The sequence below is a fragment of the Scylla paramamosain genome, chromosome 12 (genome assembly GCF_035594125.1).
Source record: "Scylla paramamosain isolate STU-SP2022 chromosome 12, ASM3559412v1, whole genome shotgun sequence".
Lineage (NCBI taxonomy): Eukaryota > Metazoa > Arthropoda > Malacostraca > Decapoda > Portunidae > Scylla > Scylla paramamosain.
The window spans coordinates 13,821,681-13,845,439 of record NC_087162.1 but is presented as its reverse complement, the minus strand read 5'-3'; the positions used below and the strand labels follow the sequence as shown (position 1 = coordinate 13,845,439).

Here is a 23,759-nt window from a genome sequence, read left to right as displayed (position 1 = left end):
AACTGTACACGGGTTACAACCAGTCACTATTTCAGGATGCAGACAAACTCAAAAAATAGAAAACATGTTTTTAATAAAATTCAATCTCGATTATCATACAAATATGATGCCTCTCAGTGATGAAGTGACCTGTTGGCAGTAAGCCTTTTTTGTACCTTTAGTGCGGTCTTCTTGACACTAGTTAGACAAGCAGAATTCAACAATCAAAATAATGTTCAACCTTTACCTATGTATCTTAAGGATCACCAGAGGCACTAAAAATATAACATCTGTATTACTACTACCTAACTTAAGGTTACATTCTCATATTTACTTCATCCTTTATATACACAATATGTGTATGGGCCATGGAACTGAATGACTCTCATAATGCTGATACTTTGCTACTGAGACTTGCTGTGAAGAAGGATCAAACTTTTTTCAGTTTAATTGTCCTAACAGGGAACAGCACCACCATATACTGCACAAAGGTGTCCTCCACTAAACACTCCAGACACCAAACATGTGGCACCCTTCACTCTACACAAGGCTGACATGCTCCTGAGAGGGAATTAGCCAGTTTTCACACACCAAAATCCAAGGTAGAACATTCTTCTTCTAGGGCACCTGTCTTGGGAATGTCTTGGTGGTGCACCTGGAGTCCTTATTCATCAGTCCTTTGGTTTCACTCAAAAAGAGTGAAAGAGTGTATTTGCAGGGATAAATACATGAACTATTTTGCACAGTGGCACACTGGTTGTGCCTTTCGTGGTCTGATCCACAACTCACACACCACTCAGTTACTTGTCTTGGGATTCAACTCCACTCCCATTATACACACTTCCTTGTTGCCTGAGTCTGGGATCCATATGAGCATCCCCTTGTAAGTTAAGGATCAACTACATTAAGAGGTGTGCCTGGCCAGCCTCAGTGGTGGCGACGGCGATCCTTGTCTGGCGATCGGCTTCTTCTTGATCGCTCTCGACTGCAAGGAGGAAAGAAGACAAACACTTAACAGAAGAGAAATTCAACTTGGAATTGTTGACTGTACTGCAAGGGATGCCTTGCAGGGACAGTTTAAAATTTTCTGACATAAATAAATTGAAGAACACCAACAATTAAGAGAGAGAGAGAGAGAGAGAGAGAGAGAGAGAGAGAGAGAGAGAGAGAGAGAGAGAGAGAGAGAGAGAGAGAGAGAGAGAGAGAGAGAGAGAGAGAGAGAGAGAGAGAGAGAGAGAGAATGTGAATAAGGGTCATCACCTGCCATCTCTTTTGCGTTCTTTCTTGATACGATGTTTTTCCCTCTCCAGCAGTTCAGCAAAGTCTCCTCTGTCATCTGGGTAGCTGTAGCGGTCTCGTCGCCGATGCTTCCTGTCATGGCTGTGGAGGAGCAGAGGCTTTAGGTTCAGAGGTTCAGTCACCATTATCTTTTTTCATTGGCACTAACGTGTCATGAAGTGAATATATCCAACCTTATCTTACTTAAATAATTGATACAGACTCACCTGTGGTCTCTCTCTCGATGTCTGTGACGGTCACGGTCTCTCTCCCTCTCTCTGTCCCCTCTATCCCGCTCCCTCTCTCTGTCTCTGTCTCTCTCTCTGTCTCTGTCTCTTTCTCTGTCACGCTCTCTGTCACGTTCACGGTCGGTCTGTCCTCGGTCGCGTTCTCTGTCCCGATGTCTATTTCGGCTGCGGTCATGGTCTCCATTCCTCTCTCTTGTGCGGTCACCCTGCCAGTCCCTCTCCCGGTCCTGTGAACGTGTACCATCCCTGTCCCTTCCCCGTTCCCTCTCTCGGTCTGTGTCTCGAACTCTTTCATCCCGACAGTTGTACTCTTGACTGGACCTGTGGGCATGAGGGTGGAAAAATGTTAAATTCTTGTACTAATTAAATTTGATATTAATACTGGATATCTTTGCAAACTATTTATGTATTTTTTTTGTCTATCTATGTATATATCACTCACCCTCTCGACCTCCCATGTTCTTTTTGTGGGACAGCTTCTGCTTCAGGTCGACCACCATACCAATCCTTCTTAGCTGGTGGGGCAACAGTGGGATTAGCAGCAGCCTTGGCAGCAGCATGCTCCGCCAACTTCTTCTCTAGTTCCTTCTGAATGGGGACGGGGATACGAGGGAAGAGAGTTGAGTACCACTCTAGCTTAGACAGCATGTGGCGCACCGTGTGGCCAATGGTGGTGGTCTGGCCGCCACCTGCACGCACATCTATTTCCTGTGAGGGAAAAAGGAAGGGCGGGGTGAGGCAGTGGGCCTGCTAGCATGTTGGATTGGGGATGTGATGCTGAAGAGCCTGGGAGGGTGTGTGTGTGTGTGTGTGTGTGTGTGTGTGTGTGTGTGTGTGTGTGTGTGTGTGTGTGTGTGTGTGTGTGTGTGTGTGTGTGTGTGTGTGTGTGTGTGAGTGTGTGTGTGCGTGTGTGTGTGTGTGTTTAACTGTTTGTTTACTTTGTGTATCTCTGTTGGCGCAAGTGTGTATGAGTAAGAAGGAATTAACTGTTCTTTCTGTCTAGTCCCAAATCTATGAAGTAATCACAGAACAAAATGATATTACAGTGAGAACCATCTATTCTCTTTCACATCTTAGGTAAATGATGAATTACACAATGTGCTACTGACAAATATAAACAAAACAATGCCAGCATAACAGAGCAAACAATTTATACCACTGATAGTGACTCAAAACTCTCAAGGCAGAAGTCAATTTCAGAAAACTTTGTCGGCTCTCAAGGAATCACAAGCGTTTGAACAGGTTCCTCCAGCTCAATGACTGCAGGCATAGCTTCCTTGAGAGGGGACAGACTGGTTGGCTGGCTGGCTAACTAACTGATGTGGGAGGGTTTTCTGATAGCTCACCGCGCTGGTTTACCACCAAACCAAATGTGCCACACAAGCAGGGAAGGCTCTACACCCTTTCAAGAACACACATGTGTGGACATCAAAGGATGAATGACACTTTATGTATATCTAATGATACAGGAGGCATGGAATTACTATGCAGGGAAGTATTTGGTGCCATGAGCCTCCATGCATGTGCCAGCACCTCTATACAGCTAACATGATGAAGTCTCGGGTAGAAACCTGTAGTGGTCAAACCCAGAGGTCACCTGGCCTCTCAACGTTCAGGGGGCAGCCACTCACCACTTGGCCTGGGGAGAACAGCACCGTTAATCCCTCAATCAAAAGGTTACCTGCCTGCCTGCCTGCCACACAGCACACTCAAGACAGATACTGTGCCAAATATCTCTATATCTTTGTGAACTGATAAAATCTCTTTTGTAGTACTGAAAACTCAAGTTCTCACAACAACCACTAACATCATTCTGGAGCACATCACCCTCACTGAGGGTGCACTAGGCCAAGTTCTAGCTCCCTGATGGGTGCGCATCACCCAACTCTCTCTCTCTCTTTCTCTTTCATAGACACATGCACACACATACATAATTAGATATGGTATTGAGAAACTGAAATCCTTGAGGTACTATTTTTCTTTATAGTTAAAAACTCATGAATGATGATAATATACAGTGAAATCTTGTTTCATAAAAGTACTAAATAAACTAGAATACACTACAGTGAATTCAAAACAAACTTAAGGTTCAGTCAATTTAATTGTAACTTAGTTTGCACAGCCTACATACACCTAGAGGTCTCTTTCTTGACTCCTGAAGGAAAACCCTCCCAACATGCACAATGATCAACACAAACGGAGATGGATGTTTACTCACCGTAATGTGTGTGGATGTTGCTCCACTGCCGAACCATCACCAGTAGGGAGGGGAAGGAAAAAGTAGGGCAGGGGATGGGGAGCAAGGGTTCAAGAACAAAATGAGGAAGGAAGCCTGCCATCATGAATATGCAATCAGACCCATCCTGCGACAGTGGATGTTTAAGACAAGCCATCCAAGTCAAGGGAAGACCAGGGGCTTCAAGCTACTCACAGACTCATTAAGAATCAGATCAAGCCTTCTTATGATTTTGTCATAAATCTAGTCACAACAAACTTGTACATATTTGGCTTCCTCAGACTACTTTAGACACAAATGAATAAGAATGGAGCTAAAACTCTGACAAACTCAGAACACAAGTGGAGGGGAAAGAGGACAAAAGGACTGAGGAGAGGAGGTGGCGAGGGTGGGGGAAGGAGGGGTTGGGGACTGGTGATGGTGACGACACTTACCTCCTCATCATCCAGGTATGGCTCCAACCAGTCCCACAGGTCTGCTGGCGGCTGAGTAAACCTGCAGATGCAAAAGACACATCAACAATCCACCATTATGAATGGAGGGGGGGAGGAGGATGGTGTACTGGTGTGGATACACATGCCCACACCTTTGCTATCTGACATTCCATAGTACACCTTTCCCCTTGGGACTTGATGGCCCCAGCCAGCCTTGCCTTTGTCCCCGACCTGACCCAGCCTTTAGCAGCCCGCCTATCACCATGTGGGAGTGAGGTCAATCCTCACCTCTTTGTCTCTGTGGTGTTCCAGCCTGCTACATGGCTAGGTGGGCTCCCAGGACCTCACGAGACTTTTACCTTTCTGGCCATGTGACCTTCCTTCACCTCAAAAGTCCCAGCCTGACCTGAGCCAGTAGGCTCAGTCCTTGTCTGCCTGGCCTCAGTGGCGGGACATCAGTAGTCCTTGTCCACTGGCCTTGGTGGCGGACATGCGACATTATTATTGTACAGTTTTATTATATCAATATATGGCAGCTGACTTTACAATGAGTTTACTGCATACTGGGCACCACCTCTACACAGTACTAGAAGAACTTGATTCCCTAGTACAATGGCACAGAAAACAGCCTTCCACTTCTAAATCTCCTTCTTAAAGCTTAAACATTCACTGGAGGAGGGTATATCAAAACCTGTAATATACAATGGGGAGTTGATATCATGCTGTATACAAAATAAAATACTTAATAGAACTGTATTTCAAAACATTTCAATTTTTTTTAGACTGTAGTAATGAATGGTCTTCAATCAAAATAACCTAATCTGTACATAAATAACCTGTATAAATACACACACACACACACACACACACACACAAATGAAGAAAACAGTCATGAGCAAGGCAACAAATTCTTTGGGAGAACATCAATAATAACAAGATAGCAAGAAAAAAACAAATATATGAGTACAAAATAATGATTAGCTTGCTTGAAGAAATCCAGTCATAGCCAAAAGTTCAGCAGTATTTTGCACTCATTTTCTTAATCTTAGTTCAGTAATACTTTGCACTCAATTCCTTAATATTAAGTCCTTTGATCTGCCCACACTGATCTATCAGATCCCTGGTTTTGTGAGGAGATTGTCAGCAGACAAGAACTCTTATGATTGTGGAAAAACATTAAACACAATAGAAGTGAGTACACAATGCTACTCAACTTGTAACCATGACTCTACCTAAAACACACAGCTGATACAGAACACCAGAGTTGAATGACCAAAGGAAAGTGAAACAAGTGAAAGGAGAGACACTTACCTGACGTACATGAAGCCGAGGCCCCGGATGTAGGGTGAGTCGGCATGGTTGAGGAGGCCCACCACCTGCTTCCTGGTGAGGCGCAGCGTGTACAGCTTGTACAGTATGCAGAAAGCGGTGGACACAATGCCGCCCGCCCCCACACCTCGCACCTGACAAAGAGCCATGTTACTGGTGGAGGATTGAGTTAATCACCTGAAACTGTGCCTGGAGGAAAGCTGTGTTACTGGTAGGAGTTAAACTGAATTAAGTGACCTAAAACTGTGCCTGATGAAAAGTGGTGTTGCTGATGGAACAATCATCTTGATGACTGAAAACTGGCAAGTTCTCTTAGTCATTGGAAACTGCTGAGTAATGTGGCTCTTGCCAACTGTATCTCTATCATTACAAGTTGTCTCCAAAAGTTGTCATTTTTTCTTTTTAATTACTCTAGTAATTTATTTTTGAGAACCACACATGTAAATCTCTCTCTCTTGTCATTCTCAAAGCATACATCTAACCTACTCTACTTGCAGCATATCAACATTTAACACTACATCATTATTTCCTCCATCTGATGACTCACCCCGCCACACATGCCGGTCTGACCCGAGGTTTTGCGGCTGCCCTTCTCCCACGGCTCCAGGTGGGTCACATTGTAGTAGATTTCATCAATGACTTCATGGTAGGTCTTCAGCTGGTACAGGTTTACTGTGGAGAGACAGAATGGAGAATTAAGAGAGGTAAGAAACCCAGGTAAGGTATGAGATGGATATCAATACTTGAGAGAAGGAATAGATGATTAGAAATTATAAAAGGAAATGAGAAAGGAGAGAAAAAAGAAAATAAAGAGGATAAAATATTACATTTGAAAATCTAGTTAAGGCTATTAAATGAAGTAGAAGTATAAAGATAAATACTGAAGACTGTGACTCACCCTTGAAGTACTGTGATGACTGTATGTTGGTGAGGATGAGAGGGTTCAGGTTCATGGTCTTTTCATTGCCCCATATTGGCAACCCGTTGGGCTTCTTATTCCCAGCAGCCCCCTTCTCCCCATCCTCCTCATACTCACATGCACCTGCCTGGAAAATCAATAGACATCATTTACCCATTCATATCTTATGTCTATTCCTAAGAACTCACCCAAGCAATGGCCATGACAGAAAATTCCACTGATTTCATGTATTGTTCTTCATATTAAATTCTCAATGGCAGCCAATTAGTTAGTCTATCCCGTTTTCAGTTCTATTTCTCAGTGTTTTCATGATGGTTAACAGAGGCATGACCAATACATTATCTAATTATTACCATAACAACACTGGTCTTGACAATCAATGCTGACCGTCCACCATAGGTTCACAAATTATTTTCAAAGCCTCTGTTTCTCCTGCCATTCTGTCAATTTCTCCTGGGCTGCTATTAATACAAGCCATTCACCAATTGTTGGTTGTGAAGCTGTATATAGCCTACAGGGTATCTATATGTATAGGCTTTCTAACTTAATCCTATACCATGATGTACTATCCAGCAAATTGTTAAAGATTTATGAAGTAATAGGAGGTTAAGGAAGGGGTGGCACATTAGCAAAGTGCAGCTTCAGCTGGACATCTGGGTTGTCAATCAGGGTACTGGGAAGCCCATCAGGTGAGAGAACCAGGTGTGATACCTAATTTTACAAACTAAATCTAACACTAACAAACCTTAAAGCTACACACACCCTGTTCATGTTTTTGTACTTAGCAAAAGATGCCTAACTCAATATTATTGCAGTCACTTGCTACAATTTCGAAGACCAGTATACCTTTAGATCCATACAGTCCTAATAAACCTCTGTGCCGTTTCCTTCGGCTCCTTTTTCTCTTGTGCTAATACACGTACTGAGCAGCAAACCAGACAACTTAATATGGAAAACTAACCACAAAACCAATGTCCGCTATTCAGTTCAGGGAGAAACACACCAAACTAACCAACATTAATATATTCTATCTATGGAAAACTCTACAGTTCTGCAAAACATATGAGTGCATCCTATGTGATATTACAGGGCAACCAAACATGACTTAACAAAACCCACTTCTCTGAAAAGTGAGAATTAGAAAAAAAAAAACCATCAAACCAACCTTCAACAATCATATATTCCATCTACGGGATATCCTATATTGCTAGAGAACTCGTGAGTAAATCACTGTTATATTTAAAGGGCAGCCAAATTGGTGACAACAGAACAATCCCACCCCCACCCCGGGGAAAGCCCGCTTCTCGGAATATGGGGAATCAAAAACACACCAAACTAACTTTTAACATTTACATATTCTATCTATGGGGAATTCGTGTAGTGCTGCATAACCTGTGTGCATCATATATGCTAAAACAAGTCCGCCGAACTTCTAGCAATACCATGTCCGCTTCTCGGAATAGGGAGAATCATGAACACACCAAACCAACCTTCCACATCAATATATCCAACCTAAGAGAACCCCTATAGTGTTACAGAACACATGTGTGCATCCTACGAGCGTGTAAACCACCAAAATAGATGAGCATTATTATTATCACTCCCGCGTGGAGACAAGACCTTTCATCCCATGTCCTTGTGTCCTCCTGATGACTGTTTTCTGCCCTCCTGCTGTTTTGTTACTAGCCTCAATGCATTTTGGCTGGCCCAGAGTGACGGGGAAGGGCAGCACTCACCTTCATGCTCCCTCAGTGTTGGCAGATAGATATGTAAATAGACACAGAAGATGACGGCCTCCTTCCTTCCTGCACTAGGCCGCGTTCCTCGACATTCGCTAGCTGTAGGAAATTCCGTTATGTCCATTTATGTTATTTATGGCAAACAGTAGCTATAATTTATGTTTTTTTTATTATTTATCTGTTGTTTTTTCTGATGTTTGGTAGTTTGTTAAGTGTACTGGTTTGATTTTGTAATGTATGTTTGGTTGGGTTCATGCGCGCTGTGATTAGTCGAAGAGAAAATAAAAGGATATGATTGGTGAGTTGGTTATCACTTAGAACGCGGCTCTAAAAACTTATATATAAACGTTTTTGTGCGTTTTTCATTTGTCTTCTACTTCCAAGTAATCTCTCTCTCTCTTTTATAACTCCATGATTTACTCTCAGTGGTAGTTCTTTTACATTTTCATTGCTCTTACCTTATCTTCATCTACTGAAGGCTGGATTGTTAAATGAACCTTAAACCTTTTCTTTATGCATAACTCACAATAAATAATGTATCAGAACAGACAACAAAACATTAACTTAAAGATCCTTCTCAGTCTTTATACAACTTGACGTGAATTGATATATATATATATATATATATATATATATATATATATATATATATATATATATATATATATATATATATATATATTATCAACCACCATAGTTCTTAAGCCCAATACAAAGCTCTGACATTATTGACTTTCATGTCTCTTTTACACACATTATAAAAAAAAAAAAAAAAAAAAAAAAAAAAATCAGTTTATCCACATCAGATATTGTTGAACTTTCACATTTCTCTGAATAAGTCAAACCAAACAATCTTGTAAAATATGCTTTATTCATGAGAAAATACTATATCCACTATCACTATTTATATACCCTCCGTTTATACAAAGTACTGTCCTTTACATTATAACATCATGGTCTTACAATACATCAAAAGTAGTACCAGTAATAATCTTACTCTCACTGTATATTATCAAAAATAATAATAAACTTACATGCAGTGTTAGTATACAAAGTCTGCCATATCACATGCATATGCTGCCACTTGGTGCACCACATCAATAATCTGGGACACTGTCATTACATCACACACACACACACACACACACACACCAAACATCAATGAGTCAGTCTTGCTTTAAGACATCAACATATTTTAGTTCGTTTTGGGAACATCAACATATTTCAGTACATTCTGGGGGCATCACAGTGGGACATCACAGCATGCCAGCATCCTGTCATTAACCTGCCATTGGTAAGGAAACAAGGTTGAAAAATCATAATCTTGAAGCATCACATCCACAGCATAGCAAGCTCTCATAATCATCAAACTTGTTCAATAAACTAAACATTCTAAACACAACAAACTGTACAGTTCAATAAACTTCTTAACACATCACAGCCTCAGAAGATCAAATGTAACATGACCTAGACCTTATTCCTTGCCATCATCACCTTTGCTATCACCACTATCTTCCTCATTACTGGGAGTGGCTGAGGATGACTTACTGCTAGTCTTGCCCAAGCCAAATCTCCGCAGCACCTGCTCCATGTCTGGCATTGAGACCGAGGACTCCTCTGAGCCATGGCTGCCTGTCTGTGTGGTGGTGGTGGATGTGCCAGAAGAGATAGATATCTTTTCTGCCTCAGTGGACCCTACATCATCCATCTTTGTCCATGAAATCTTGGATAATTTACCAAGTTCCCATCTTGGGCCATCATTGCTTGTACTGGAAGTTTGAATGATACTTGATGGAATGGTTATAGTTTCAGGGAACTTATAATCAGTCAAGTGCTTCCTGTAAGGCTCTGACAGCTTAGTGGTGGTTCCCCTAGGAGTGTCCTCACTAGTGGTTGTGGTGTCTGCATGCTGCCGATCCCTCATTCTTTGCCTCTGGGTAGCATACCACTGCAGCTGCTTGATGGGGTCTGCATGGCTGCTGCTGGGTGGCTCTATGGCCACCTCAGAGTCCTCCAAGGAAGACTCATCCTCACGAGGGGGAGTAAGGTAGCTTAGGGAAGGAGTGATGTACTTCTGGTGCCCCTCCTCACTGCTGCTGATCTCTTGAGGGGTTCTGTGGAAGGGGGATAGACTTCCAGTAGTGTAATTTGTAAAGAGAGAGCATAAAACAAGAGATGAAAGTTTCCATACTCACCATACTTCATCTAATGGGGGATAAAGTAATATCTAGCAATTATTTACAGTCCAGGAAGAACAAGAATGATGCTTGAAAAATGTCAAAGTATACTTGATACTGAAGGAGTAACTAGCAAGAGGCAGCTTAATCATATCATTTATCCCAATAATTCACTAATATTTGCCCATATTTATCCAAATAATTCACTATCTTTGCCTGAATGCAGCCATTAAATAGATTAAAAACTGGGGTGATCTTTTCCTTTGTGTTCACTTACAAAACAAAGCTATCACACACAAGCTGCAGTAGCATAGTCTAGCCTCCATATAAACAATGAACATAACCTCAGAATATAAAACCAATGCAAAATTACTAATAATAATCATAACTGATAACTTAACATTTTGTACTGACCTGTGGGGAGATGCAGGGAATTAAAATAAAAGAGCTACTCGTATTTAAAACTAAAGAACACACTGGCACCACTTTAATGAGCAAAAGAAGGGAACATACTCAGCAATAGAAGTTCCTGTTGATGTGGAGACTGAACCACCACCACTCAGCTCAGGCTTAGGGCTTATGAAGGTGGAGTTGGTGGAGGAGGAGGAGCTGAGTGACCCTGGATGGAGCTTTGAAATATGGTAGTGAGGCTGTGTGGTGGAGGAGGAGCTGGGATCAGGGTGCAACACAGGCTGACGAGGTGTGAGAGGTGGAGATGTGGCAGAGGAAGTGGTAGTGGAGGTGATGTGGTACTTTGGATGTGTGGTGGTGGTGGTGATAGCTGTGGTGGTGTAGTGATGGTCTGTATGGATGGAGTAAGCAGGTGAGCAGGTGGTGATGACAGAGGAAGTGGAAGATGAAGATGAGGTATGGGGAGGGAGGTGCCAATCTTTAGGCTTCATCTTCACAGGAAACTCATCAATGTCCTCATAGGATGAAGGTGACCTTGAGGTGGCAGAGGCTGCAGTCATAGATGGTGAGCTGGAAGGTTGGTGTTCTAGCCCCTCCCCTTCCAGGTAGCCCAGGAATGAGCCAAGAGAGGAGAGGGATAGACCTGAACCTTCCACAGTCGAGGCACTAAGCTCCCCGTCCTGATCTCTCTGGAGCAACTTCTCAATGTAGAAACGGATGAGCTCTTTCTTCTTGAGTTCATACTTTTCCTTCCTTGTGAGAGGCTTCTTGCCACTGCCATCTTCCTTCAGCTTCTCCAGGTATGTGGCAGGCATGTGCTGGCCTGGTGATCCTCTCTTCCTTGACAGGGAATCAATTAAGTCCTGGTTGCGTTGCCTGTGTTCCTGAATCCTCTTCAGGTTGTCTTCAATCTCCTGGAGTGATTCCTTTCCTGGAAGGTCTGAAGGTAGACTGTAATACTCTGTGCTGCTGACGTAAGACTCTGACTGCTGCTGCTTCTGAAGCTGTTCAGGGCTGCCATCTGATGCAACAAGGCTGCTGCTGTCAACATCAAGATCAATGTTTATCTTAATGTCATCAGAGTTGAGAGAACTTGTACCAGTTGTGGTTGAGTGAAACTCAGTGAGTCTTGGTTGTGGCTGTCTGGTGTGTGTGTCTCTGGGCTGTGGCTGGTGTTCCAGAGGTGTGCTGTGTCTCTGTGGGAGGGAGGGTGAGGTGGAGGGCAGTGTGCTGTCACTGCTGACTGGAATTGACTCCTCACTGAGCGGTAGCACAGTGCTGGAGGAGTCCTGAGTCTGTGTGGTGTCTGGCTGGGCCTCTGTGGGTCTTCCCTCAGGGTGTGGTGGTGCTGGTTGGCTGGGAGCACAACTCTTGGGAGGACTCCTGACAGAGGGATGTCCTGAGTGGAGGTGGATGGGCACAGTGTCCGCCATGTGGATGTCCTTCTTCTGGTCCCTGAGGCTGCTGTCACCACCATCACCACTCGGCCCTCTCACTGGTATAGAGTCCTCTAAATCCTGCAGGATACGATTACGCCGCCTCTCAACTTCCTTCAGCAGAGATCTCAGGCCCCGGACTTTGGTCTTGGATGTTCCCTCCAACGTGGCATCCTCTGATTCAATCTCTTCTGTGTAAATGAAAAGAACATTATAAAAAAATTAGCTTTCTTACTCAAGCAGTATAGTAATAAACTAACCATAAATGTTCTACTACAGCAGTCTTTTAAGAACTATGTCCTGTAATAATACCTAAGTAGTCTGAAGATTGCATGGATGGCTCAGGGATGACACCACTTCTCACATCTTCCTTATCCTTCTCTTGCTTTTCATGTTCCTCCTTCTGCAAGAGTTCCTCCACTGCCTCTTCCATCTGTCTCTGCTGGTGGACCTGCTCCTTCAGATGTGTCTCCTCAGTTTCCCACACCTGTGAAGGCACACACCTGCACATAACCACACACCAAGACAAACAACCATCAAATGACAAAGATAAGTTTAAAAGTAAATTGGTCTTTTGGAGAATTATAATTTGACGGAGCTGTAGTAGACGAGAGGATTTTAATTTCTTTTATTTCCAATTCAAACAGTGAACAAAGACACTCACAGCACCATCCTTGCCATGCAGGAAGAGCGAGAGGTGGTGCTGACGTTGCGCCTCATCCAGGCCGGCCACCAGGTGCTCCAGGAGGCGGCTCAGGTGCTCCCTCTTCAATGCCTCTCGCCCTCGCTGCTCCCTCCTTGCACACTCCTCCTCAATCTGCCTCTGCCGTGCCTCATCCTGCCTTGCTCTCTCTGCCTCTTCTGTTGCTGCCTTCTCCTTGGCACTTGGCTGTAGAGATAGTACACTAGTTACAGGTATATGAAGAGGCACTATGATATAAAGGATGATTCACGAGTTTCTCAAGAAACTCTGGAAAATGGAAGGTTATACTATTCTAAGCAGAAAATATTTTATGGGTATGTGTTAATGCTTTGATTTAATAGTGAAAGAAACTTGAAAAGTGACAGGAAGTGCTTTGTTCCTCCTTCTGTAGCAGCAAGTGTCATTCTCCTGCTGTACCATGTTGTCAGTTGTACTTTTCTAGCCACAGATTTACTTCAAAATTAACTGCAGTTGATGCCACACTGTAATGTTTTTTTTTTTAAACAATAATTTATGTAAATGAAAATTAAAAGAAGAGTTTGAGTCATTGGGAGAATGATGTGCAAGTTTTGAAAAACAAAAATGAATACCTGGCAATAGCAAAGAGGGCCACTCAGTTAATGCTTGCTGCAACAGGAGAAACAAGGCGCCTTCTGTCACTTTTCAAGCATTAAATGTTGCGTTTAAGTGTGCAATGACTTAACCTGCTCTCATGCCCATGCTCTTGAATCTTCCAAGTTTTCCATCATCTGGCTACAACTACAGAGTCATTCTCAAACTAAATTTATCAGTGCTGTACACCTCTCACTTAATTCCTCTGACTATAAGAAATTCTTTGGCTACTTAACTTCCAAAGTGGAGCACATCCTGAATCTCTTCCCTTTTGCAGAGATCTCTATTCTTGGAGACTTCAATGTTCACCACCAGCTTTGGCTTTCCTGTCCCTTCACTGACTGTCCTAATGAACTAGCCTTCAACTTTGCTATCCTCCATGACCTAGTGCAAATGGTGCAACACCCTACTTGTATTCCTGACCATCTTGGAGATGCATCCAACATCTTGACCTTTTCCTAACCTCTAAATCTTCTGCTTGTGCTGTTACCCTCTCTTCTTCCTTTGGTTCCTCTGATCACAATCTCACATCTGTATCTTGTCCTATCGCTCCAATCCCTCCTCAGGATCCCCCTAAGCAGAGGTGCCTCTGGCATTTTGCTTCCACTAGTTGGGAGGACCTGAGGAGGTATTCTGCTAATTTTCCTTGGAATGACTATTGCTTCCGTGTCAGAGATCTGTCTTTGTGTGCTGAGTGCATAACAGAGGTGATAGTGTCTGGCATGGAGGCATACATTCCTCACTCTTTTTCTTGACCTAAACCTTCCAAACCTTGGTTTCACACAGCCTGTTCTCGTGCTATACATGATAGAGAGGTGGCCCACAAAAGGTACTTGAGCATTCCATCACCACAATCTCATGCACTTTATATTTCTGCCTGGAACCATGCCAGGTCTGTTCTCCAACTAGCCAAAAGCTCCTTCATTAATAGAAAGTGTCAAAATGTTTCAAGATCTAACTCCCCTTGTAACTTATGGCACCTAGCCAAAAACATCTCCAATAACTTTGCTTCTTCTTCTTTCCCTCCTTTATTTCAACCAGATGGCACCACTGTTATCACATCTACTTATAAAGCTGAACTCTTCGTTCAAACCACTGTTAAAAACTCTATCTTGGATGATTCAGGGCTTGTTCCTCCCTCTCCTCCATCCTCTGACTATTTCATGGTACCTATTAAAATTCTTCGTAATGATGTTTTCCATGCCCTCGCTGGCGTAAACCCTTGGAAGGCTAATGGACCTGATGGGGTTCCTCCTATTGTTCTCCAAAACTGCCCCTCTGTGCTTGAACCTTGCCTAGTCAAACTGTTTCAACTCTGTCTGCCAACATCTATCTTTCCTTCTTGCTGAAAGTTTGCTCACATTCAGCCTGTTTCTAAAAAGGGTGACCGTTCTAATCCCTCAAACTACCCTCCTATTGCTTTAAATTCCTGTCTATATAAAGTTTTTGAATCTATCCTCAACAGGAAGATTCTTAAATATCTATCTCTTCACAACCTCCTATCTGATCACCAGTATGGGTTCTGTCAAGGCTGCTCTACTGGTGATCTTCTGACTTTCCTTACTGAGTCTTGGTCATCTTCTTTTAGGGATTTTGGTGAAACTTTTGTTGTTGCCTTAGACATATGAAAAGCTTTTGATAGAGCCTGGCACAAAGCTTTAATTTTGATAGAGTCTATCAGAAGGCTTTGATTTCCAAATTATCCTCCTACGGCTTCTATCCTTCTTTCTGTAACTTCATCTCAAGTTTCCTTTCTGACTGTTCTATTGCTAGACGGTCACTGTTCTTCATCTAAATCTAATAACAGTGGTGTTCCTTGGGGTTTTGTCCTGTCACCCGCTCTTTTCCTATTATTTATCAATGATCTAAACCAAACTTCTTGTCCCATCCACTCCTACGCTGATGATACCACCTTGCACTTTTCCACATCTTTTCCTAGATGTCCAACCCTTCAGGAAGTAAACAGTTCATGCAGGAAAGCCACAGAATGCCTGACTTCTGATCTCTCTAAAAATTTCTGATTGGTGCAGAGCAAACTTGGTATTGTTCAATGCCTCAAAAACTCAATTCCTCCATCTATCAACTCGACACAACCTTCCAGACAACTATCCCCTTTTCTTCATTGACACTCAACTGTCCCCCTCTTCTACAATGAACATCCTCAATCTGTCCTTTTCTTATAATCTAAACCGGAAACTTCACATCTCATCTTTAGCTAAAACAGCTTCTATGAAGTTATGTGTTCTGAGATGTCTCCACCAGTTTTTCTCACCCCTCAGATGCTAACCCTGTACAAGGGCCTTATCTGTCCATGTATGGAGTATGCTTCACATGTCTGGCGGTTCCACTCATACTGCTCTTTTAGACAAGATGGAATCAGCTTTTCATCTCATCACCTCCTCTCCTCTAACTAACTGTCTTCAACCTCTTTCTCATTGCTGCAGTGTTGCATCTCTAGCTATCCTCTACCACTACTTTCATGCTAACTGCTCTTCTGATCTTGCTAATTCCATGCCTCCCCTCCTCCTGTGGCCTTGCTGCACAAGACTTCCTTTTTTCTCTCACCCATATTCTGTCCACCTCTCTAGTGCAAGAGTTAACCAGTATTCTCAATAATTCATCCCTTTCTCTGGTAAACTCTCGAACTCCCTGCCTGTTTCTGTATTTCCATCTTCCTATGACTTGAATTCCTTCAGGAGGGAGGATTCAAGACACTTATCCTTCAATTTTTGACCATCATTTTGGATCCTATTTGGGGAATGGCATCTCAGTGAGTTTTTAAAAAATTTTTTTTATTGAATTTTTGTTGTCCTTGGCTGCTGTCCTCCCAATATATATATATATATATATATATATATATATATATATATATATATATATATATATATATATATATATATATATATATATATATATATATATATATATATATATATATAAGAATAGAATAGCACAATCTTCCATTTCCCAGAGTTTCCAGAGAAACTTGTGAAACACCATGTACATATATTTTTAATTTTGAGAGAGAGTGAGAGAGAGAGGTACTGGCCTAGGAAAAAAAGGGCCCACTGAGGTGCCAGCCCCTAAAGGTAAGTCAAAAAGGACCATCTAAATTAGAGGATACGTCTTGAAACTTCCCTCTTCAAAGAGTCATAGGAAGGAGAAAATACAGAAGCAGGGTGATGTCTTTTCTCATCCTGACAGAAAAATGAAGTCTAGAACATATACTCCATTGAAAACAGTAACTTGTGTCCCTATGCTAACTTTTTTCTTCCAGCTATGGACTAAAAACATTGCATCTAAATATTAGTAACGACAATAACTTTCAAGGGAAAGACCATCCTGATATTAAACTTAATCCCTGTCAAAGAGGAGCATCTAGGTTAGGGTTCTTCAAAGTAGGGCTTGCTACCAATACTGGGTTGCAAGCTCTTGTTCAGTGGGTTGCCACATTGTAAACAGATGTATGAACAACAATTCAAAAGTAGCAATGTGTGTGTGTGTGTGTGTGTGTGTGTGTGTGTGTGTGTGTGTGTGTGTGTGTGTGTGTGTGTGTGTGTGTGTGTGTGTGTGTGTGTGTGTGTGTATGTGAATTAGTTTCCATATTGGAGGTATAAAGGTACAATAGACTAGAAGTACTGGGTCATGAAGGAAGTGTATGAAATCAAACTGGGTCATGATGAAAAAAGTTTGAGGAACACTGATCTAGAGGAGTAAACCTGCTCCAAATACAAGAGCCTTCCAAACCTGACAAAATACAGATATCAAACAAAATGATATGACAATAATAACTTTTCTTTTGAGTAATTTGCACTTCTCTGTATCACATAAAACAAGGAGAGAGAGAGAGAGAGAGAGAGAGAGAGAGAGAGAGAGAGAGAGAGAGAGAGAGAGAGAGAGAGAGAGAGAGAGAGAGAGAGAGAGAGAGAGAGAGAGAGAGAGAGAGAGAGAGAGAGAGAGAGAGGGGGGGGAGGGGGGGCAGCAAGACAACAGGAACACATGGCATCAACAACAAGTCCATGCACACACACACCTTGGAGGACCAGACTTCCTTCTCCACCCTGACATTCTGCGGCACATAGTGGGTGGTGGTGAAGGTGCCTGCCTCATGGAATGCTACCTTTGCCGGCGCCATCTTCTCCTTCACTCTGTAGGCAGGAGAGGAAAGATATGGTTAACTGAAGGTAGATGTGATGTAGCATAGCTGAAGGTGATGGAAAAGGAAAGATAGGGTCTGCTAGGGTAGGTGTGATGTAGTATAGCATAAGATGATGAGAAGCAATTTGTGTTTTAAACAGTGATTCCTGTGTGCTGTTTAGTTTTAGGTCTTATAAATAAGAAAGGAGATCTGGAAAAAGAGCCATATTTAGGCTCACGCTGTTCCATCTCTATATTTCTTAGCACTTAACTTTGCCTTAAATTCATGAATTGTTTCTGCACACACAATCTCTTCATTGAGTTCATTCCAAGCTGTTATACATCTATGTGGAAAGCTATATTTCTTGAGGTCTCTTCTATATGTGCTCTTTTTCAGTTTCTTGCTGTGTCCTCCTCTATCACTTGTGTCCCTGATCACTAAGTCTTCCCTATCAAGTTTTTTCCAATTCCTTCTTGGATTCTATATATCACTATTAGGTCTCCTCTCTGCCTTCTTTCTTCACATGTTGTTAGCCCTAATTCTCTTAGTCTTTTTTCATATGGGAGATCACTCAGTCTTGCTGGTATTTTTGTTGCAGCTCTCTCTATTCTTTCCAGTTTTCTGATTTCTTTCTTTAGTTTTGGTGACAACATCAAAGCTGCATATTTCAATCTTGGTCATATTATCAATGTTATCAATTTCTTGATCATAGCTTCATCCAGCTACATAAAGGCTGTCCTTATATTTCTGAGCAGGTTATACACTTCTCCAGTTATTTTATTTGTGCTTCTCAGGCAATAACTTATCTGTCATAATTACTTGCAAGTCTTTCTCTTCTGTTGTTTTACTAATTCTTCTACTACTCCTTATGAATTCCCTCAAGCTGCACTTCTTAGCATTAAATTCCATTTGCCATTTACAAGCCCCTTCATTTATCCTATCAAGATCTTGTTGCAGGGTAGCATAGTCTTCTTGGTTTGTCACCTTTCTCATTATCTTGGCATCAACTGCAAACATACTTATGTAGGCTGTTACACCTTGTACCATACCATTTACATCCACTGCGAAAGATAATCAGTATCAGCACACATCCCTGTGGGACCCCATTCATCACTTCCTTCCAGCTTTATTTGGTACTTTGAATTACAGTAAAATCCCTCTTATCCGGCATCAACGGGACCGCCGACATGCCGGATACTTGAATATTGCCGGATACTTGAATAGAAGTGAAATTATGTCCACAATCACCACCCTATACTCACGCATCTTACCTTAACAAAGATCAGCTGATCTGATCAGCTGCTTAAGTGTAAGCACAACACGCTTCCTCTTTTCTACAACTTTAGGCATGATGAAGGCGTCAGGCGATAAACAGTGCACACGCAGGACTGAGTCACTGAGTAAACACAGTGGGCTGCGGATGGCGCGAAGCAGTGCGCTCTGGTGGCGAGGGAACAAAGTATGCCTCGCGCGGGAATTTTAATCGATTTTATGAGTACACATTGATTTTTTATTGATTTTAAGGCTCGGGGAAAAATGTGCCGGATACTTGAAGCTGCCGGATACTCGAATGCCGGATAAGAGGGATTTTACTGTATTGTCCTTATTTCTCTATTGAGTAAGAAATCTTCCATCCATTTTACTACTAATAATCCTATTCCTGCTTCATGTTTCAATATCAACATTAGCCATTTGTGCAGCACCTTATCAAATGCCTTTTTCAAGTCCAGGTATATACAGTCTACCCATCCTTCTCTTTCATGTCTGTAGTTCAGTGTGTGTGTGTGTGTGTGTGTGTGTGTGTGTGTGTGTGTGTGTGTGTGTGTGTGTGTGAGTGATTAAGACAAAGAGTAACAAGCTGCATATCAAAAACAAAGAAACAACTAATACAAAAACAGAGATACAGAACATCAACCAAATCAATACAAAACTAGGAACACAGAGAGCCAGCCAGTACAACAAACTCCTCCTCAAACACTCACATCTTTTTCCTGAAGGCTTGAGGCACCGGCAGGTCCGCCACATGTCTGGCCCGCAGCTTCTCCAGGCGTAGGACATCTTGCCGCTGCCTGAGGAGTCTGTCCTTCTGGTGGTGCTGCTGCTGTGCTTCTTCCCTCTGCTGCCTGCCTGCCTCCTGCCCACGCAGAGCTGCCACCCGCTGGTTGTGCTCTGCTCGCTGCTGCAGGACCTCCTCTGGGTTGGGCTGGAGCAAAGGATGTTAAGTTATTGTAATGTTTAAGTATAAAGGAATGTTTTTATATATGTATGAATAAACAGTTGGATACTAAAAAAAATATGAAAAAAAAATAAATAAATAAAATAAAAAATAAATAAATAAATAAAATAAAATAAATAAAGATAAATAAATAAAAAATAAATAAAATGAATAAATAAATAAATAAATAAATAAATAAAAATGAAATAATAAAAATACAGCTGCACACAGCACTACATAAAGTTCAGGAAAGTACTAGTTAGAATTGTTCCATCTTAATAGAGTTACATAAAGGAAGTTATGTTATTTCAGTGGTTATGTATATACATATGATATATGTATGCATGCATATATGTAAGCACATAAGAAGTCAGATAGGTTATTGTACTCGTTAGGCATAAAGGGATGTATGCATGTATGTATGTATGCACATATGCACAGTTACACATGGGAAGTTAAGATGTTGCACTGATTAGGTAGATATGAAGGGATGCATATAGGTATGTACAGTTATATACAAAGAGTCAAGTTACTGTACTGCTTAGGTATAATGGAATGTTTGTATATTTGCATAGTTACACACTGGAAGTTAAGTTACAGCACTGGGCATGCATAAAGGTATATATGCATGCATGTAAGTATGCACATTGAGACAATCACAAAAGCATACAACCACACACTGTAATAGGTAGGATTAAGGAAAGTATTAGTCAATTGTTCTGTCCTAATAAAGTGATATAAAGAAAATCAAATTACTGTACAGTATGCTTGTAATGCAAATGAGGTGGAGGTTACCTGTTCCTTGGCCTGCCTGTGAGCCTGGCCAATATTGCTCAGGCACTCCAGGTATTCTGTCTCCAGCTGGGTGACTCGCTGCTCCTTCTTCATCTGCCAGGTGGCCTCCACGTCCTGCTGCAGGTCATCCAGCAGCTGCCTCTCCCGCCTCCGCACTGCCTCCCTCACCCGCTGGGCCTCCTGCCTGGCTTGTTCCCGCACCTTGGGGGGGGGGGGAGAGAGAGAGAGAGAGAGAGAGAGAGAGAGAGAGAGAGAGAGAGAGAGAGAGAGAGAGAGAGAGAGAGAGAGAGAGAGAGAGAGAGAGAGAGAGAGAGAGAGAGAGAGAGAGAGAGAGAGAGAGAGAGAGAATTTAAAGCCATACCCTTGTTACTTGTTATAAAATTTAAAATAAATAATAATAAAAATAATAAATGAATGTTCAATACTCTTAATTACTTGATTACTTGATGATATTGTGATGTCCATGCCTCACAGTCATAATGGTCCACTACTGCTTCCTGGTCCAATGTCCCACTTCATTAGGTTTGGTTGGTGAGGTATAGAGTTTGAGCCTGCCCTGTTGAGGTGGGTGTAACCATGCACTGATGGTTCATCTGGCAGGCTACTCAAGAACAGGTCCAGTCTCTTGAATTTCACAACAAAACAGTCTGTCAGATTCCTTAAATTTCTTGGAAGACAGTTGAAAATTTTGGGATCTTTGATGGTGAAAGTAGTGGCAAATTGTGTTTTGCCTTTGTAAGATGCCTGGCTGGGAAGTGACATCCTCTTGTGCCGTTTCTATCCTGTCATTGCAATGGACTTCTATGGATCCTGATGTTGGATTGGGAACCATTTATTCTAGTATTTTCCACATGCAGATGGCCATATATCTTTCCTGTCTCCTTTGCTGTGAGTACAACTACAGTGTCTTGAGTCTTCCTCATTAGTACAGGTCCTTCCTGCCAATGATTTTCCTTGCCTAGTGATGCTGGATAGACTCCAAGGCTTGGATGTCTGCAGCCTTATGAGGAGACCACAGCTGGCAGTTATAGTCCAGGATGGGCTGGACCAGGGACTTCCACAAGGTCAGGAGAAAATCCTTTTCTCTTGTTTTGAATGTCTGAAGAATCCATCCAGCTATCCTGTTTGCCTTCCTCTCTATTTCTTCAATGTGATGATGGAACGTGGCATCAGCACTGAGGTGGACTCCAAGACATTTGACAACTGGGGCCTTCTGAATCTGTTGTCCCTCCTTCATTATGAAGACTGGTGTTGTTTTTTATGTTTTCCAGAGGCCCACATAGTAATATTTGGAATTTAGTTTCAATATAGGAAATATTGTTTAATTTTGCCCAATCATAATTTGTGTTTAGATCCTTCTGGGATTTCTCAACATCCTCAAGGGACGTGATAGGTCTCCTTACCCTGGTGTCGTCAGCAAAAGATGAGATGGTTGAGTGATGTGTTTCTCTATCAATATCTATCATTAAGCTAAGGAAGGGAAGGCATCCCAGTACAAAGTCATGAGGGGCACCACTGAGTACTGGGCTCTCTGTTGACACTGCTCTGTTTGCCCTAACAGACTGACCTCTGGCTGTTAAAAAGCTGTGGATCCAGGCGCCAAGTTTACCAGAGATGCCAAGGACCTTCAACTTGTGAAGCAATACTACATAGTCTACTTTGTCAAAGGCCCTGGCAAAGGCTTTACATTAATCTTATATTCTTACCTATGTGAAATTAGCAAAAATTAAGTTCTTTTGTACATATAAGATAATAACCTTAAACCAGTGCAGATTTGCTAATGATTTTTTTTTTACACTTATACATAAAAAAAAAAAAAAAAAAAAAATGAAGTACACCCATCTTCCTGCTGCAATTCCTACCTGTCTCAGCTCCTAGATTCTTTCATTATAAGCATTTTGAGCCTCATGTGTACACATCGTGAATTTGTCATAATGTCTCCAATGATTTTTTTTTTTTTCTCAACCCATTTCTGGGAAAAAAAAAGTTCACTATTGAGTGGGATGTTTCTCTTAAAATTTATTGTACCTCCACCCCCACCAAAAAAGTAACAGTAGTATTATACAAATACACTCATCTCATAAAAAAAAAAAAAAATAAATAAATAAATAAAAAAAAAATAAATAAAAATATAAATAAATAAATAAATAAAAAAGAATAAATAAAATAAATACATAAAATAAAAGAACACTTGGATCACATATAGCAGTGGTGTGTATCTTTACCACTGCTATTTGTTCGTTCCTCAGATACTAATTTTTATCAAAGTTAGGTAGGTTACGTTAGGTTTAGTTTGGTAAGGTTTAGTTTGTTAGGTTAGGTTTAGGTTTAATTAGGTTAGGTTAAGTTAATGTTTTTTGATGACTTTCTGCTTGTTTAAATGTTTGTGTGTGTGTGGGGGGAGTATATAAGAAAAAAATAATAAAAATAAAAATTGCGGCGAAAACGATTACTAGACTCATTCACAGCACACCAAAATATACCAGAAAATGTACTTTCGTCCGAAAATGTTAGACAGGTGCATTTATATAAATTTACCTACGTAGCTAGCACAGCCAAACCAGGGAGTTCTTGATCTACCTGTTGAATGCGGAACACCCTCCACTTCTCCCTCTCCTGTCTAAGTGTCTCCTGCAGCTCGTTAGGGCTTGGACGCAGCAGTCTTGGCCTTGAGCTGCTCTTCATAGCCAGGCCAGCCATCCATGCAGTACCAGGGGGTTAAAATTACGCTAGGGACACATGCACGCCAACGCGCCTTAGCTTGGTTGTTTATATTTGAGTTGAGTTTTCAGTTGTCAGGAGTGTGACTTTTTAACGGTGTTCCTGACTTGTCCCTTCTCACTATGTGGGTCTTCTCTTTTCTTCTTCTCTCTCCCTCTCCTTTCTTTTCTCTTATTATTCAAAATTTATGTATTGTTTATTTATTTTCAAACAATTATTCTCAAATAATATCCCCTTCTTTTCTGTATGATGGTTTATTTTTTTCTCTCGTTTTTCTCTCAGTAACCAAATCTTTCCCGTTATTTATTATATTTGTTGCTGATTAATAAAAATAAATAAATAAATAAATAAATGCATAAATAACAACAAAATATATAACTATGAAAAAT

General features: G+C 41.6%; 2 protein-coding genes across 3 annotated transcripts; both read right to left on the bottom strand.

Moving 5' to 3' along the window:
- Positions 1 to 56: 56 nt before the first annotated feature.
- LOC135105714 (pre-mRNA-splicing factor 38B-like) lies at positions 57 to 8,277 on the bottom strand. The gene is made up of 9 exons (XM_064014129.1): positions 8,160 to 8,277; positions 6,403 to 6,550; positions 6,052 to 6,176; positions 5,487 to 5,638; positions 4,176 to 4,236; positions 1,948 to 2,213; positions 1,485 to 1,826; positions 1,240 to 1,359; positions 57 to 964 (listed from the first exon to the last, which is right to left on the bottom strand). Exons 1-9 carry the CDS (start codon positions 8,163 to 8,165, stop codon positions 907 to 909), a joined length of 1,278 nt encoding a protein of 425 aa, XP_063870199.1. The 5' UTR covers positions 8,166 to 8,277; the 3' UTR covers positions 57 to 906.
- Positions 8,278 to 9,014: 737 nt separating this feature from the next.
- LOC135105713 (mucin-5AC-like) lies at positions 9,015 to 23,499 on the bottom strand. 2 transcript variants are annotated; one of them, XM_064014127.1, is made up of 8 exons: positions 23,230 to 23,499; positions 20,650 to 20,850; positions 19,622 to 19,842; positions 17,535 to 17,649; positions 12,851 to 13,075; positions 12,499 to 12,673; positions 10,853 to 12,377; positions 9,015 to 10,276 (listed from the first exon to the last, which is right to left on the bottom strand). In XM_064014127.1, the coding sequence occupies exons 1-8, from the start codon at positions 23,347 to 23,349 to the stop codon at positions 9,637 to 9,639; spliced, it is 3,222 nt and encodes a 1,073-aa protein (XP_063870197.1). In that variant the 5' UTR covers positions 23,350 to 23,499; the 3' UTR covers positions 9,015 to 9,636. The 2 variants fall into 2 exon arrangements, with proteins under 2 accessions (XP_063870197.1, XP_063870198.1); XM_064014128.1 differs by having other exon boundaries at positions 23,188 to 23,326.
- Positions 23,500 to 23,759: the final 260 nt, after the last annotated feature.